General features: G+C 41.9%; 1 protein-coding gene across 6 annotated transcripts in view; it reads right to left on the bottom strand.

The window, feature by feature from the left end:
- Positions 1–11255: 11255 nt before the first annotated feature.
- The window catches only part of pcdh7b (protocadherin 7b), a 100875-nt gene continuing 95788 nt past the window's right edge, over positions 11256–16342 (bottom strand). For 2 of the 6 annotated variants that reach the window (XM_054799773.1, XM_054799774.1), the window contains exons 3-4: positions 15864–15882; positions 14790–14936 (exon numbers count right to left, since the gene is read on the bottom strand). In XM_054799773.1, coding sequence (XP_054655748.1) covers positions 15866–15882 — 17 coding nt within the window. In that variant the 3' untranslated portion in view covers positions 14790–14936; positions 15864–15865. Of the gene's footprint in view, positions 14937–15863; positions 15883–16342 lie in introns of all 6 variants that reach the window. The other 4 variants (XM_054799771.1, XM_054799770.1, XM_054799772.1 and 1 more) reach the window with 3 other exon arrangements.

Below are 16342 nucleotides of genomic sequence, written 5' to 3'. Positions count from 1 at the left end.
CCTTTACTCTTGGTCACAGTTTATCCACAGTTATATTTGTTCTGCCTTGCATATAATTTCCTTACTTTCTTCTGTCTCCATTCCATACCTCCCCAACTCAACCCCCGCCTCCTTCTTCTGCCAATTTCATGCCAGGCCAGTCCTCGGAGAATCACCATGGCTGCTGGAAAAAAAACGAATGTCCCTTTCTCCTCCAAAAAAAAGTCTTCACAATCAACCATTTATTTTTCTTGTCTGTCACAATTAAAAAGTGCCTGATGGAAATTATTTTTCGAGGCACCTCTTTTTTTCCCCCCTAATTTTGTATTTCACAGTTCAAGATGATTTATCTAAACACAGCGGCGTGAGTGTGCGCTCTGTGGCCCGCAGCTATTTTCCACATGGGCAACCGTGAAGTCATATTGACACTAAACATATGGTCGGCCCCGTTTGGAGATATACTTGTAGACTCCCAACGTTTCACTTGTCTTAATGAATAATACCGTGGTGGATTCTGGCATCTGGAATCAGTGAAATTTTTCAACAGTACCAACAATGCCTTCATGCGTGAATTAGCCCGCTGTGTTTTGCACTCACGGTTCCATGGCGGAAGACACTAACACTGTAATTTCATTTTCTGTTTGAGAAGGTATGAGTGGGCATCCTTGCTCGCCCGAGTGTATCTGAGCGCAGATAAGAAAATGTGTGAGTTGTGAATCTTTTGGGCATTGCAATTGCAGCAATCTTCGTCAGATTTCAAGAAGACAACATTAGTTGTCACATGAATTGGACACCAAGTAACTCTTTACCCTCCAAAAGTCAACTACCACTTTCAAACGGCCAGTTTGCCATATGTTTCCAGTCATTCTGACCTGCGGACCCGATGACATCAACAATAACTCAAATCTTGAAGCGTACGTCTGCTGATCAATGATGGGAAGCAAGAGTTGCTCCAGGAACGTTTGGATTGGAGCAACAGGAGCGAAACTAAAGGTGCAGGTTAAGTGACAGGCCAGATGGTGTGACGCCAAAGTCACTTTCATGTGTTGGACTCTTGTCGCCTTCTTCCTGTTACTGTATATCCTATGCTAAATAAGCACATTGTTGTCTGAAGGTCAGCTTCCACCAGATTTATTTTTCCAATATAGCACTCCAATAAATTTTAAATCAAGAGCTACTCTTGTCTATTGACGCATGGTTCAACGACAATATACAACATATTGACATTATTCATATGCTAGTAAAGAAGAAGCTGCATACTGTCATATGTGTCTGTAATCACAGTGCCTATTCTCATTGCACTAAAGTCTTTCCTTTCTTGGCTTGACATTTATTTGACGTACTAACTTTAACTCAGGTTCATTAAGATAGTCAAGCCCCCTGCAGGTTGTGCCCCTATCCCCTGATGAGGACCCATGTTGTCTTCAAGCATCATAGCAACACCTTGCCGGGAATATACTGTTTGTCATTTTCTTCATACTGACATTTCTCTCCAGCGTGTTTTGATAGACAGATTGATAGATTGGGAGGCTGATTTCTAAGCTTTGCAATGATAGTGTGTTTATACTAAATTTGATGATACAGTTGTCCCTCTTTTATCGTGGTTAATTTGTTACAGACTCAATAGCAATAAGTGAATTTCCCGAAGTAGGATTCAATGTTAGTAAATGGAATATTTTCGTAGTTAGAGCATAAAAAGCTGTTTATGCCTCTCTAAATAAAATTTTCACCATTATTAGAGCCCTGTAGACGTGAAATAACACCCCATAGTCATTTTTACACTCCTATTATTCTTTGTACAACACATTGCTCAACAGTAATGCGCAGGCTACGGGGTCGCTGCCGCTTTAAATATAACATAACGTTATAAATATAACATAACATCGAACTAACTAGTTAGCCTTCTTATTTATTCTAAAAGGGTTTCAAACTGATTGGGGAAGAAGGACAAATTAAGAAGCCAAAAAATCACCACCTGGGTTCGATTCTCCCCTTGGCATTTCTGTGTGGAGTTGGCATGTTCTCCCCGTGTGCGCGTGGGTTTTCTCCGGCCACTCCGGCTTCCTCCCACATTCCCAAAAACATGCAGGTGAGGTTAATTGGCGACTCTAAATTGCCCATAGGTATGAATGTGAGTGTGAATGGTTGTTTGTCTATATGTGCCCTGTGATTGGCTGGCGACCAATCCAGGGTGTACCCCGCCTGTCGCCCGAAGTCAGCTGGGATAGGCTCCAGTAGGCTCCGCAACCCTAATGAGGAAGAAGCGGTATAGAAAATGGATGGATGGATGGATGGAAAAATCACCACTTCCACATGGAATGGGAGGAGAACTTTTTTTGTCATGTCGGTCATGCCATGGTTGACACCATGCAGTGTGAAGGTGACATTCTCATCTAATGTCATGTATCATCAGTGTAACATTACTGACACCTAGTGACCAGAATACTACTAATACTCATACTAATAATAGCCTATAGTCAACCATGGAACAGCAGGTATGTATTAATTAATTAATTAATTTCCCCAAAAAACGCCATACAGTGTTCGGTGTAGCGAGGGGCGACTGTACTTCTGTGAGTTTGAGATAATAACACAATAACTTTAAAAAAAGCACACAGATACCAACCAGGTGATCAGTCTTTTGTTATGCACTGAAAACATGACATCTTTGCACTGGGTTTCTGTGCATTATAGGCATATTGTGAAAGCAGTATTCCATGTGATGCAGTCAACAAAATGAGTGCACACTCAACCTCATGCATATAGGGTCCGAGCACAGATGGATAGTGATGACAGTGCAATACCAATTGAGTATAATTAATGCCCAGGTTATACAGGAAGGACATTGACAGCAATATGGGCCATTTATCACCACTGGGTTTGCTTATTCTCGGCCCATTGAGCCATTGGAGCGGGCTGGCTGAGCAGAATCTTAATTGCCGGCTCAACCCGACACTCCCCTCGTATGCATGAAGACAAGGGGGACAAGACCTGAAAGCCAGATAGTCAGCCAGGCCTTTCTCCGGCTTCTCGCTGCTATCATCACTTCACCTCTGCTGTGGGAGGAGGCGGAGGGAAGGCACACCACATGTGGAATGCTAGGGAAAGCACACATACAGGCCGGATAAGTAAGTGAAGATGGTGTTAGGCGAGTCTGTCTCATGCTCAGCAAGACTAGGAGTAGATTACAGAGCTCCTGAGGAAATATTTCCAGAGCCCTCAAAACTGTCAGCAGGAAGAGGATTGACCACCACCGCCATGCCCCAAGACAAACATTTACACTTTGCCCACCGCACACAGTGTCACGTCACGTCACAAGAGACGCAATGAAGTCTGAGATGAATTTCAAAAAGAATAGAACAGTAATTAATTTGGTTTTGCGTAGAGCCTTTGTTTACTCGGTATTAATGTCAGTGTAATTTTGCCTGATGATGTGCCATTTCAAGTCCACGCTGTTCTTTGAGCAAAGTAGCTACTGCCAATTTTTTTTTTTTTTTCCCCTCAAGATATTGAATAATTTGGTGTTGATATTAATGCATTTTTCCTTCTTCTGTTCTTGAGCTCATTTGACAACAGTTGTAGCTGGTATATTAAGGATTACAGGGCTTTGAAAGCGGACATGCACCTAACCAAGTGTGGTTATATTATTTTGCACCTGTTGTATCATCCCATTCCAGTCTGGATATTGTATTCACATATTCAGTATCCCAAAGCCCTCACATTTCAGCAAGCTTTTTATTACACTATACAGTGGATCTCATAAATTCAGCATTCACAACCCCACAAATTTGTGGATTTTTGGTCATAAAATGATTCTTTTTTTTTTCCTCACCGAAGACACATCTCCTTCACTGTAAGTCAATAATAATTTATAAATGATAATAAAGCAAAGAATGTTGATAAAATACATAAAATGTAGCATGGTGAGGGAGCTGCAGGTAGTAGCCACCTAGCGTAGGCCTAGCACCCTGCACAAGGCAGACACAGGTTTGTTTTACCACATTTAAATACGGGGCAGCGACAATACTTTTGAAATATCTAAAGTTTACCCTTTATTTCTATTCTTTACAAATTATTAATTAATATTTCCTTATTAAAATACGGATGAATGAGCACAAAATAATACAATTCAAACCAAACCAAACCCATCATGCAAGATAACCAAAAATACAAAAATTCGAAATAAGTCAAACACCAATATTTACAGTTAAAAACGCATATTTACAGTGGCAGGGCATCCAGAACCGACAGTTGTGGGTGGAGCTGCACCAGCCATGGCCAGCGCTTGTTAGGTGTGGGCCTTGAGTCCCAGCTTGGTCCCGCTGTGTCGAAAACACACCACGAGTAAGAGACCAGTATGATTACAATTTGATAGCTAAAAGCAGAATCAGCAAATTACCGGTCTCAAGACCCCAACAAAGGCGAGCTCCTGCCTTCCGACAGAATGCGCATTAAAGCGCACACAGACACACCATGCTAAACAAGAAAGACAGCGTTGGGACAGTCAAGCACAGTCAAATGAGTCAAAGAGGGAGGCCTGCTGCCTACCCGAGCGTCAAATGCTGATGGCCCAAGCAGACAACTGACGGCGGCATGTATGAGCCGCGGTGACGCTGGAAAAGCGAGTAGAAATTGCATGAGTGCCAAGCGAGCACAATACAGGAAGCACGAAACAGCCCAACAGCGTGCATAACTCCCCCACGAGGAGCAGAGTCATATTCCAACCTGCAGCTGTAATTTACACAGGCGACCAGTCTATGCACGCCACTCGAGTTCTGCAGCTGTAACCTGTGTTATTATGATGATTATTATTATTTCATTATTGTGCATGTTGTGAGATAATGCAAACCTGCAATAAAAGCCTGTTGTTCCGGCGATCAAGTCTGGTGCTTGTCTCACCAAAGTATTACTGACATCTAGTGACCAATGTATAATACTACATTCACAGTTTGCATGGTGATTGTAATGCCTTATGGTATATACAAGTGCAAGATGGCAGCGCGCTATGTGTGTGGCTTCAGCAGGATTAGTTTGTACAGTAAACTTACCGTAAACATTCTTAAAATCCAGCCTGAAAACTTGCAGTGAGGTGAACACAAGTTAACATATTATCGTAAGTCGTCACAGGAATTACAACAGGCAAGCAGTGTGGATTATGTAGACGCGGTTTGAAGAAACGCCTTCTCCGACAGATAACTGGGACGACCCTGCGGAGCAGTGGATCCACGTACCGACGCCAGCCCAGTGACGTGCGGTAAGGTTCATGGCTAGTGAGGCCCTGACTCCCGTGGAGTTTTTTTTTTTTTTTACGTTAATACATTAAGAGGATAACAAGAAAATGACGAGAATAATTACGTTTTGTGAAAAGAGTGTTTTCAAATACTTCTTTGTCCCATTTATTTATGTTTTTATGAACTGAAAAGTATTTGTGGTCTTACCTTTTATGTGCATATAAAGTACATGCACCCGATCCTTCTCCAGGAAAGGTTCTGGTGCTTTGCTGTTAAACTGTGATTCATTCATCTACTCAGCAAGGCATAAAAATAGTACACAATAACAATAACTATTAATATTATTACCACCATCAATATAATAAAAATAACCGGACAAAACCATAGATAAATTAGTAATTTATGTGCGGACGAACCAAACCGCCCTACACACAGCACCTGACACGGGACCGCCCAACCCTGGGCTAGGGGATTCATCACGCCCCCCCCTCCAAAGGACGCCTGGACAGCTGAGATGGAACACCCAGCCCCTGCCCCCATGGAACAAACCCACGTCTGGCACACTTAAGCAGAGAGGAAAGACAAATTCAGTGATTTTTACTGAGAAAATGTTAAAAATGATTGGACTCGGATAGAAAATACATTTATAACACAGCTGTAATGTTGTTCCGAAATTGAGTCAAGCTCGCAGGAGGGTTTGGAGAGGGACGAGCAAGCCATGCAAGCCCAATAATATTTATGGGCGTATCAATTACTCGTAGTTTTCACCATTCATGGATGGTCTCGGAAAGTAACCCCCTCCAGGGCTGCATGGCAGTTTTCCAACATAACGACTCCAAATCTATACTGGTCTACAAACTGTACACTAAGGACTCTAAGGCTTGTCATGTTTTATTTCTATACTATTATCCCTTGAGAAAATATAATAAAATGTTGACTAAAATGTGAGCGGTGTACTCATTTGCTGCATGTATTGTGTGTCCAGTGTGTCCAGAACTTTCTCTCAACCCCCTTCTGGCTGCGTCTGTCTGTTTTCTCCCCATGTTGACTCGAAAGGAGCTGTCACTAGCGCTCCAGTCTCGAGCCATCAGTGCGGCTCCTCAGCAGGGAACGGTCGCGAGTGGCCGTGTTTGCATGCAAGTTTGCGGGTGGGCTGCCATGCCTCTGCCTGTGTCGAGCTGATTGGCATGGCAGCGGCGAGAGCAGACGCTAATCTCATGTGCCAGTTTGGAGGCATTGCATGGGCCTGCCATTGCTTGCATGGATAAACAAGTTTCTCTGTGCTTGCAGTTAGCCAGCATTTGTTAACATTACCCATGAAATAATGCCACAAATACTGAATATGGGTCAGTGGCAAACCTAGAAATGAAAATGAAAGCTTGTGTATTAAAACTGTGTGGCATTATGCCCATAAACATCTGTTTTGTTGTGTCAAGACAGGCTGCTCCCTGGGGTTTCCGCTGTTCAGCACCATCAAATCCACGTGGGTTCATCCACTTGGATGTGCTGCATTGCCACAGATGCAACAATGAAATTGTATGCGCTTTCGCCAAATGAGGATGTGTGTGTGTCGTGTGTGTGTGTGTGTGTGTGCACAGGGCTAATTAACTGCCGCTCCTGCATAATACTCACAAACACATTTCCTCACTGAGGGAGGAAGGCAGCCTGCAGAGGTTTAGCGAAGGGTCAGGAAACGCTGCCTCTCGTGGGAAGCAGGAAGTAAACAAGTCAGCCATGGAGACCACTCACACTGTTCACTCCTCAAGTGTGCGTTCATTTGACGAGGACAGAGACAGGCATGGAGCTGATGGAAAGCCAGATCTAGGAGATTATACATTTTCATCCTCATGAATTTGTTGTTCCATCATATTAGAATTACAGTTGTGTGACACAAATGTATCAAAACTGAGTTGTAATCTGTAATCACGCTTACATACTTGGATGAAGCACATGCAAATACACCTTGCATACATGCTTGCTGTTTAAAATATGCATACAAAGAGTTTTAGTGCATAACATCAAACACACCAAGCACCGTTATTAGAACAATGCTTGCATAAACAAATAAACTGCATCCATCACAAGGGTATTTTGTTTGCTGATGCCACCGATATAACAGCAGCATGGAAGGGGCTCCTCTCCCTGGAGAATAGCCCCGCAGATCTCAAGAGCTATATTTGGTGATTTGCTTTAGCTTGCATGGATAGCTGAATGTATTGATCTCTACAGAGCCTGAAATTAGGCAATTAATTAGTGCATTGGATGAGCTTGGTGCACGAGTCATCCACGGAACAAATCCTGGAGTCACTCGCATAAACAGAGGTTTCAGGTTAAGACTTGGCTCCATATACCTCATGTAAATACCTAGGATGAATTATTCATGAGGCAAGTGTCACCAGCAGTATAACTTTGGTATGCAAATTCGATATGTAAATCGGCGGCCGTATGTTGGAGCGGTGGTCGGTTTAAGAGATCACCGAGGGATCAGTCGTTGAATAGTGTGGAGTGAGTCCATTTGTTTATGTATGAACACATGTTCATGCCACATATTGTACATGTGGGCGTGATAAAGTGTGCAGCAGAATTACAGGTAAATGATACAATGTTTCTCTTAGCGCTATTCGTATTCTTCTGTGGTATCCTTTTAGCTTGCCTGAACACAAAAAGTAGATTTATATAAAATTCATGACTCGGAAGGGAGTGAAAATGTCAATACGTAAGAACTGCTGCAGATCAAAACAGTACATTAAGAATGATATCTGAGGAAATACGCTCAAGGTAAGGTTGGCCAAAGATCATATTATTATGTTTGCCATCGGTAGGGTCATTTTGCTAAAGATCTTCAAAGCGTTCCGGAGTAGTACTTAAACTTAGTTCACAAAGGGATGCGCGATTTTTTGGCCTTGCGATTTTTGGCCCAAATAGCTGCGTTTTTTTTTTTCTTTTGTTCGTAGAGAATGTAGTTGTGGTGACAATGAAGGAGTAAGATCTCGACACGCGTGGAGGATGTACGAAATATCTGACTGGCTGCACTACTTATGTATGTGGAGTGCACGTGCGGCGCATGACACACATAGGAGTCCGCGTGGTACGAAAAAATGTGCATTTTGGCCCACGCTGTCCGTACAGACGACGCACAAAGACGTACGAAGTGCGTACGTTTGTCTTGCAACCTGAAAAAAACCTAAGCGCCCGTAGAGTTTGTTCGACTTGACTAAGAACCTCTGCGACTGGTCTGCCGCCAGTCTACGGCTCGAAAATCAGCACGTCACAGGCGTCCTCCCAGTGTTTCTTTCGTTTTTTTGCACGTGGAACAGCCGTAGGAGCCCGTATGACCGGTTGTGACGTAGGCTTCAGCTAACTGTTCTTCAGTGCTCCCCTACAGTTTCCTTTCCTACACTGCTGATGAATGCGGGTGCACAGTGACAAAGGTAGACGTGCTAACCAACAAAGATGTGGTCAGGAGCTAAAAGGCCAATCTGACAACATCTACTTCTAATTTATCTGCCTCCTTCCGCTCGGTCACTGCTTTCTCTTTTGCTCATTAATCATGTGGCCCCAAGCCTGTATGGATTTTGGTCAAATTACTCCTGCCACACAAATAAAGCACATATAAATGACTGTGCCTTCATGACGTTTGCCGTGTGCCATCGCAATGCAGTATTTTTTTGGTGGCCTCTGATGCGGCGCAGCATCCAGCCGATCATGCAAAGCGACGCAGGATAACCGCTGGAAATCTATCATGTGCTGGCAGGGGTGGCACTGAGACTTATGGGTAATAGCATGTGACCTAGCTGCAAGCCCTGGGGAGAAACAATATCACTAACCCGGTGATCGTCCATCTAGAATGAAGTCTGTGTGCTAGGAATGCATGAATATGAGAAATCGTGTTTGGTCAGTGTTTGCAGTGCCTTAGGTGTATCCAGCATGACTCAGAAAACAATAGGTGTAATAGTCTCCTGAGGTTCTGATGGTATGTGATCACCCATTAACTTATTTGTCCTTGAACCAAGCTCTCAAATTACACAATCCTCTTGAAATGGAGATGGAATCACTTTGAGACCTTAACTGCTATTAATCTGCAGTGGTTTGCCGCGGCTGCACAAGAAAAATAATATTTAATAAAAAAATATTTTAAAAAGTCATAAATTCACAATATGAAGCGGGCTCTCTAATTTTAAGAGGAATTGTGGTCATTGAATTGCACCAGTGAGCACAAATGGCAGCAGAATTCTATTATAGGATATGATGGCTCAAGTTTGATTTGGTGGAAATGAGTGAATGATTTCATTCATTACCTTTATTTGAGCTGCAGGAATAAGCTGTTTTTTCAACAGAAGCTTTCTTTCCCTACCTGGGCTCACACTATCTCACCTGAGGGGGTAGTTGAACATGACACAGTGGCAGTGTGACCTTCGGTTTATGTCAGGGGTGTCTTTTTCCCACTGAGGGCCGCATACAGAAACATTCACGGAAGAACTTTGATTTGCGCGCTACGTTAAAACCAGTCCAGAGTAGCTCAACGTATGCTAAAATATTTGAACAAAACATTCTAGCCTTGTGTTGTATTGAAAAAAGCAAATAGTATATCATCTAGTAATGTTGCTTCCACAGGAAGCAACATTACTAGATGATATACTATTGATATACAGTGGAATCTTCGTTAGCATCATGAATTTGCTCACCAAATCAATTTTCCCATAAGAAATAATGTAAATAACATTAATCCGTTCTAGAAAGCCAAAAATGTTACCACGAAACACGTTTGACCTACAGAAATGTGTCTAACTACATATAAATGATGACTGAAAGGGCTAAATGAACATTAAATGTGATGTTCACTTTCATTGAAGACGTGATTCTTGACGTGCTGTCCCCAAAGACACGATGTGGCAGTGCGATCAACCACCACCACCACCTTCCTGTTTTGACATGAGTCGTTTCTTGAATTCATTAGTTTTTCTCACCTCAATAGCGTCATTTGGACGAAGAAGGTGAGGAACACTATTGAATTCAAGAAACAGCTCATGACAAAAAGGACTTCAGTGGAGGTAAAAGTAACCTTGCATTTACATTTATCCCATTCAGTCATTTAGAATTGTTTTATGCATGTAAAACTATAATTCTAAAACCATAAAAACATGTTTTGTATTGACGTTTTTGAGAGTCAACCGCTGATGACATCATTTGGGTTCCGATTGCCATTTTTTTCCACCAGTTTGTGAATTTCTTTTCGAGATCTATAAAATATCTATCTATCCTTTCATAAAATATACTAAGAAAAAAGAATGCACAAAAACCGAGGCAAAATCGTGGCGTAAATTTTCGACATTAACCAAAAAAACACGCTAACCAAAGCGAACACTAACCGAGGTTCCACTGTAATTATTGTATTTTTAGGAGAGAAAAAAAAACCGAGCTGCTGGCTGGAAATGGGTGACGATTAACACTGACCTCTGTTGGGCTTTGTATTTAACGAGTGTACTTTTACTTGGTACTGTGTGTAATTAGCAACTTTACATGAAGGCTGCTGCACAAAACTATGAACTGTAATTACAGTAATTACTCCATGAACCAGGAAGTAGCCCTCTCTGAAAAGGTATACAGACACTTTGAACTTTAAACTTGTCAACAATGCCGTTGCAGTCCATGATATAAATGATGTTGTTTTACAGATGCCTCCTACTAGCTATTTTTACACTTTAATCATATTTATCACATTCACTCACTGTTTTATTCATAAAAAGCATTTGTATTCATTGCCTGAACATTAATAACATTCTAATTAATTCTAATTTGACTTAGCTGATTATTCCATGCTGGGCAATCCATAACGCTTCACAGAAGATGTGAAAATGAGCGACATTTCTCATATGAACAACCTCTCATTTCCTAGAAGTGGTGTCTTCTGAAGGCACGGGGTTAAAAACGACCATTTAACGATCATGATCGTGGAAAGCTTCATCCAGTTGACATCCACAAACACATCAGTAAACAAAGCTGGGATTCAAGCATCCATAGCACAATGAAGCAAAATGGACACCGTTAAGATTTACCATGTTATAGTTTTAATTTTTGCAGAGACAAAAATGACAAGCAATTTATTTACACAAACCTGTACAAAAGCAAATTAACTTACATAAAATATCTCATAAATAGAAGTGGACTTGCGTTCAATACACGTTGCCATGTTCAGCTAAGCTGCGTGCATAGTGACTCATATTAAACGATGATAGGTCGGTTCCTTGATTTCTATATCAACATCCACGTGGTAATGGTTAATATTACAAATCTGCTTGCACGTGAGTCGAGAGCTCGGGCTGAGCACACACCTCAGGCAGCAGTGGGACTGTCCATGGCAGGTTATGTGTTTTGAGTCAGTGAATAAAGTAATAATTACAGAATCTGAGAGGTTTTTTTTCCCCCTTGCAACATCCCCGTCAACATCGGAGGAGGACTGCATTTCATCACCCATCGTAAAACGGCGTGCAATGCTTGCCACACCCTGAGGTGTGCGCTCTGTCAGCCGCTCTCCTTCCACTCGGTGGAGTAAAACCATCACATTACCATTTTTATCTACAGGCCCCCATCAACTATGAGCAGTCAAATGACTCCAAGCATTTTTTCTTTTTTTTTTTTGTCTGTCTGTTATCTCTCTATGCCTCTATATTCAGTCCTAGAGCTTGTTTCATGCACAAAGAACTTGACCTCTGATGTCTCACCCACTCACTTGACAATTTATCTCAACTGTAACACAGCAAAAATAAATACAACAGCCCTGCAATTCATTACAGGATTTATATGTGCCGTTTTTATGACATCTGATTTTCTTGGTTGATTTCAGTGAGCTGATCTTTTCCAAATGTTTTGTAGAAATATATAAATGAGACGTCCTAATTTATTGCAATGTTGCTGTATTTTAAGATTTATTGTGCCCGATAAATTGCAGAGCAAGCGCCTGTACATCAGTGGAGCACGACAAATAATCCATTATATCGTTATGATCACTACCGACAAGCAACTTTTGAATGTAACCACAATCATCCATTACAGTAATGCACTACACTAGGAATGGAGAGTTCAACAAGTGCTTGCTGGCTCGCTCGCATTTGACCTCAAAGAAGCCCCTCGACAACACAGGACTCCATCTAATGCGTGGAAGTGTGTCCCAGTCTTTTCCAAGCCAACTTTAAACATACCAATTGGTATAAAAGGCACAAGTGCAATTTTGCATTCACTCTACATTTTCTCTGTGTTTTTGTTTGCTTGTTCTTTTTTTTTTTTTGTCTTTGTTCAGAAGCACTGAAGATATACAAGTGGCACCAGAAAAAAAAAAAAAATTAAAAAAAGTTCAAATACAAAGTACAATTTCATGATCAATCTCTACAATTTCGGCTGTCGTATAACAAAGTGATGAAAATAAAATGTAACAGTTGCTATGGCATTCAATGTTAAAACATAGGAAAAATGTGTGGTTTGTGTGGTAATTATGAAGATAATATCAAACTCCCCCCAAAAGAACCAATGAACTAAGCTGTCCTACATGGCTAGAGTCTCATTAGTAATAAAGTAAGCAAGCAACAAGGTGGATTCCAATGTTACAGGGATATTTTTTTGTACATGTTGTTTTATAGATTTTTTTTTGTCCTCTTCCTTCTCATTAAGTGAAGTAAGTTCCATAAAGCGTGCAGTAAAAAGTAAATATTCATGTATACAATTGATAAGTATAGGAGTACCGTCTTTCCAACAAGTAGTACTTACAGACTATAGAGAGCCAGAATGTAGGAATTGCAACTCCATTCAATCCAAAAGGGTTTCACTAACTAACATACAAAACAAATCCATTGCATCTTATAGTATTTTCTTTTACTACAGTGTGGCTGACAAAAGGGAGGGGGCATAGTGTCAAGACATCACATTCCTATGACTTAAAGACCCCCTTCCACAAATAAAGCTCTTCCAAAAGCATCATATGGAATGTTTTGTTTTAGGTTCACACACTCAGCCTGCCAAAAAAATAAAGTCACATATCTGCTTGTTCAATATGTTGCTTTTTGATTGTTTGCTGTTGGTTGAGCTGATTCTTACATTCGTGCTCAAAGATGCCATGGACTGTAGAAAGCAACATCGCGTGCTTTGTCAGGACCGTTGCATATGGGTTACCTTAAAGGCTTGAGAAAAATAAATAAAAAGAAAAAAAACCTGATGGTTGATGTGTACATTATGATATTTATTGCTCAGTCTATCCCAACATGAAGTAATAGCTGTATAAAAGACACCGTTGTTTGGCCATCACCTCTACAAGTACTACCTACAGTATAGCCTATACACATGTGATATCTGCTTATCTGGCCCATACACAGCACACAATTTCAATGAGATCTTCATCATTTTAATCTCAGCATGCCGTACCCGGATTGTATCTGGATTACTGGCCTGATTAGTGAATCTCTGTGTTGCAGTGGTAACAGTTCCATCACAAGTGATCAAAATGTGGGCGTCCTGCAGCCCAGATGTTCTACCTCATAAGGGGGCTCATCCTCACCAATCATAACCAAGAAACATTGCAAGGAGAGAAAAGGAAATTAGAGCGCAGTCCAATGTTTATGTACAATTTTTCATCCCTACAGAGTGCACGTCATGGTCCATACGGTGTGTTGTTGCATCGACATCTGTCATCTGCGTCTTCGCTTCAAGAAGTTGGTGGAAGAAGGAAGAGGGCAGAATGTTTTTAAATCTTACGCATTGCCAACATTTTCTTTCTTTTGGTCTTAATCACTGTTAATCACAAAATCCATGGATGGTCCTAATGGCAGGGACCATACAGTATATTGTTGCACTATTCCAAAATAATACAACAGTGACATCCAGACACACACTGTTTTCTATAAAACACAGTATGTCGTTTTTACATTGTCATTATTAATGGGGCGGGGCTGTCGATGCATGCGTGTGGTGTTTTTGTAAAATGGTTATTGTACAGGTTGACTATCAGGCAGCAGACCGTGTCACAAGAGCCCGACTCACCAGTTTGACATCCCAGTTTTACTCCTCACTTTTGGAGGAATAGCACTTTAAAAAGGGCACTGTCTCTACTTTTTACTCTAATTTTTTGAAAAGTCTTTGGAGTAATTTTAGTCCTACCTCATTCAGTGCAAGGCTGGCTAAACTGCTGGCGCTGTATTAACTCGGGTAAGCGTTGTTTATACAGTAACTCCACGTGGGGCGCTGAAGGCATATCAGACACTCACAGGTACACCTCCCGTCGTGTCAGAGTACCACAGGACGTGGGCTTGTACTCTCCAGTGGGCGCCATTGGGATCTCCTCAGTGGGATGGCCCAGCGTTTCCTCTCCACCTCCAGGCGAACCATACGAAGCTGAGCCGTAAGAGGGCGAGCCGAAGGCCTCGTAGGAGGAGGAGGAAGAAGCCATCTTCTTACTGAGCAGGTTGCGATTGCGGTCGCCCATCATGTGGGCGGCGGTGGGGTCTCCGTTTGCCATGGCGAGGGTCTCTTGGCTGCTGGGCTGCTCGGCGCTGCTGCTGCTGCTGCTGTTGCCGCTCATGAAAGTGGAAAGCTTTGGTTGTTGTGGGGTGGTGGTGGACTTGGATGGCCGCCGCTCTGGCGACGTACGTACAGGCATCCAGCAGGAGTCTGAGTGGCCATACTCGTCGCATTCCCGGGTACACTTTCCAGTCATGGCTACGTCAGGCAACGGCCGTGAGTCTAGGAGAGGAAGAGAATAGCGACGTGTAAGGGATTATGTTTTTCTCACAAAAATTGTATATTATGATGAATGAATAGTGTACAATTCTAACACTTTGCTGTGTTAAGTGTTGACTACGTGTGAATGCAGATGCAAGATTCTGCTTGCTGCGGATGGTATCATCGCATCTGCTATAAATGTTGGCAGTGAGGACTGATTGGAAAAAAAAATGTCAAAAAATGTTGGTTCTGCTCGTGACTGTAACACTAAGCTTGTATGAATAAAATTTGTTTTCATGCATACCACGACAGCAACGGTAACAGAAGACAATGAAAAAGAGAGAACTCCACTGGCTTGGACAGCAGCCTCCAACTCAGGAAGAATAAGAGCTGAAATTATGTCATGCTTCAAAATATATTTGTGCTGAGACGGGTGGAGGCAGAGGGACAATGGACAACTCGACATTAATTTGACTTTTATTTTGGCCGAGACCTCAGTTAGAAATGATTGTGTGTGAGGGTAACACCCTGCTTTCTTATCTGGTGATGGACAGCTGGCAATCACATCCTGATCTAAGTAGCTTTATAGATTTGTGTGGTTTAAGCCTCCTGGTATCCTCGTTAATCCACTAATTATGGTTTAACCAATTACCTAGCCTGACAATGGCCTCAGAGAACTCTTGTATTGCGAGACGCTTTAACAGACATTGCAGTGTCACTGACATGGTCAGACAAACTAAAATTCATTACTGGTAATAGTCCCAAATGGAAAAAGGTAGTCATCCACTACGCATCTTTGTCCAAGTGGTCATTGCACAGTGCCAAGTAATAAGTGGACGAGTGTTTTAGAGATGTTTGATGAGAAGATGCATGGGCAAACAAAATCAAGCAGCGAGGGAGTGTGCAAGCCAAGCATGCCTTTGCCCAAAGTAAAAGAGTTGGGCTTACTTTTAATGCTCTTTTTCTCCTGTAAAAGAAAGAATATAGAACAGAAATCACTTGATCTGTTGGTCATATAGAACGTACGGCATTCATAAAACTAGAGGTCAAGAAAGCAGAAGTGATATGTGACACATGACTTGGAACACGCACAGACAACACGCACAGACAATGATCAGTAGTCGTGTGTTACGCTACGAGTGCCATTCCTACGTCGTCACCCTCCCAATTCCAAGGAATGGATTCTCAAGTAACCCGTGTAAAAAAAAAAAAAAAGACCAAGCATCACCAGTCGATGCGTAGCCAAACCCTCAGGGAGCAACTGACGCCAAAATCAAATAACTTTTGTCATTAGTGAATGTGACTCAGCTGCTAATGAAATCTAAATAGCCAATTGAAGGAAAGTAAAGGCAAGCACAATTGAGAGATGCAATGTAATGACATGCTAGCTAATGCGATCAAAATAATGAAGCGTAGCGATGAATCAT

Source organism: Dunckerocampus dactyliophorus, chromosome 15 (assembly GCF_027744805.1).
Source record: "Dunckerocampus dactyliophorus isolate RoL2022-P2 chromosome 15, RoL_Ddac_1.1, whole genome shotgun sequence".
NCBI lineage: Eukaryota > Metazoa > Chordata > Actinopteri > Syngnathiformes > Syngnathidae > Dunckerocampus > Dunckerocampus dactyliophorus.
This window is presented reverse-complemented; position numbering and strand designations above follow the sequence as displayed.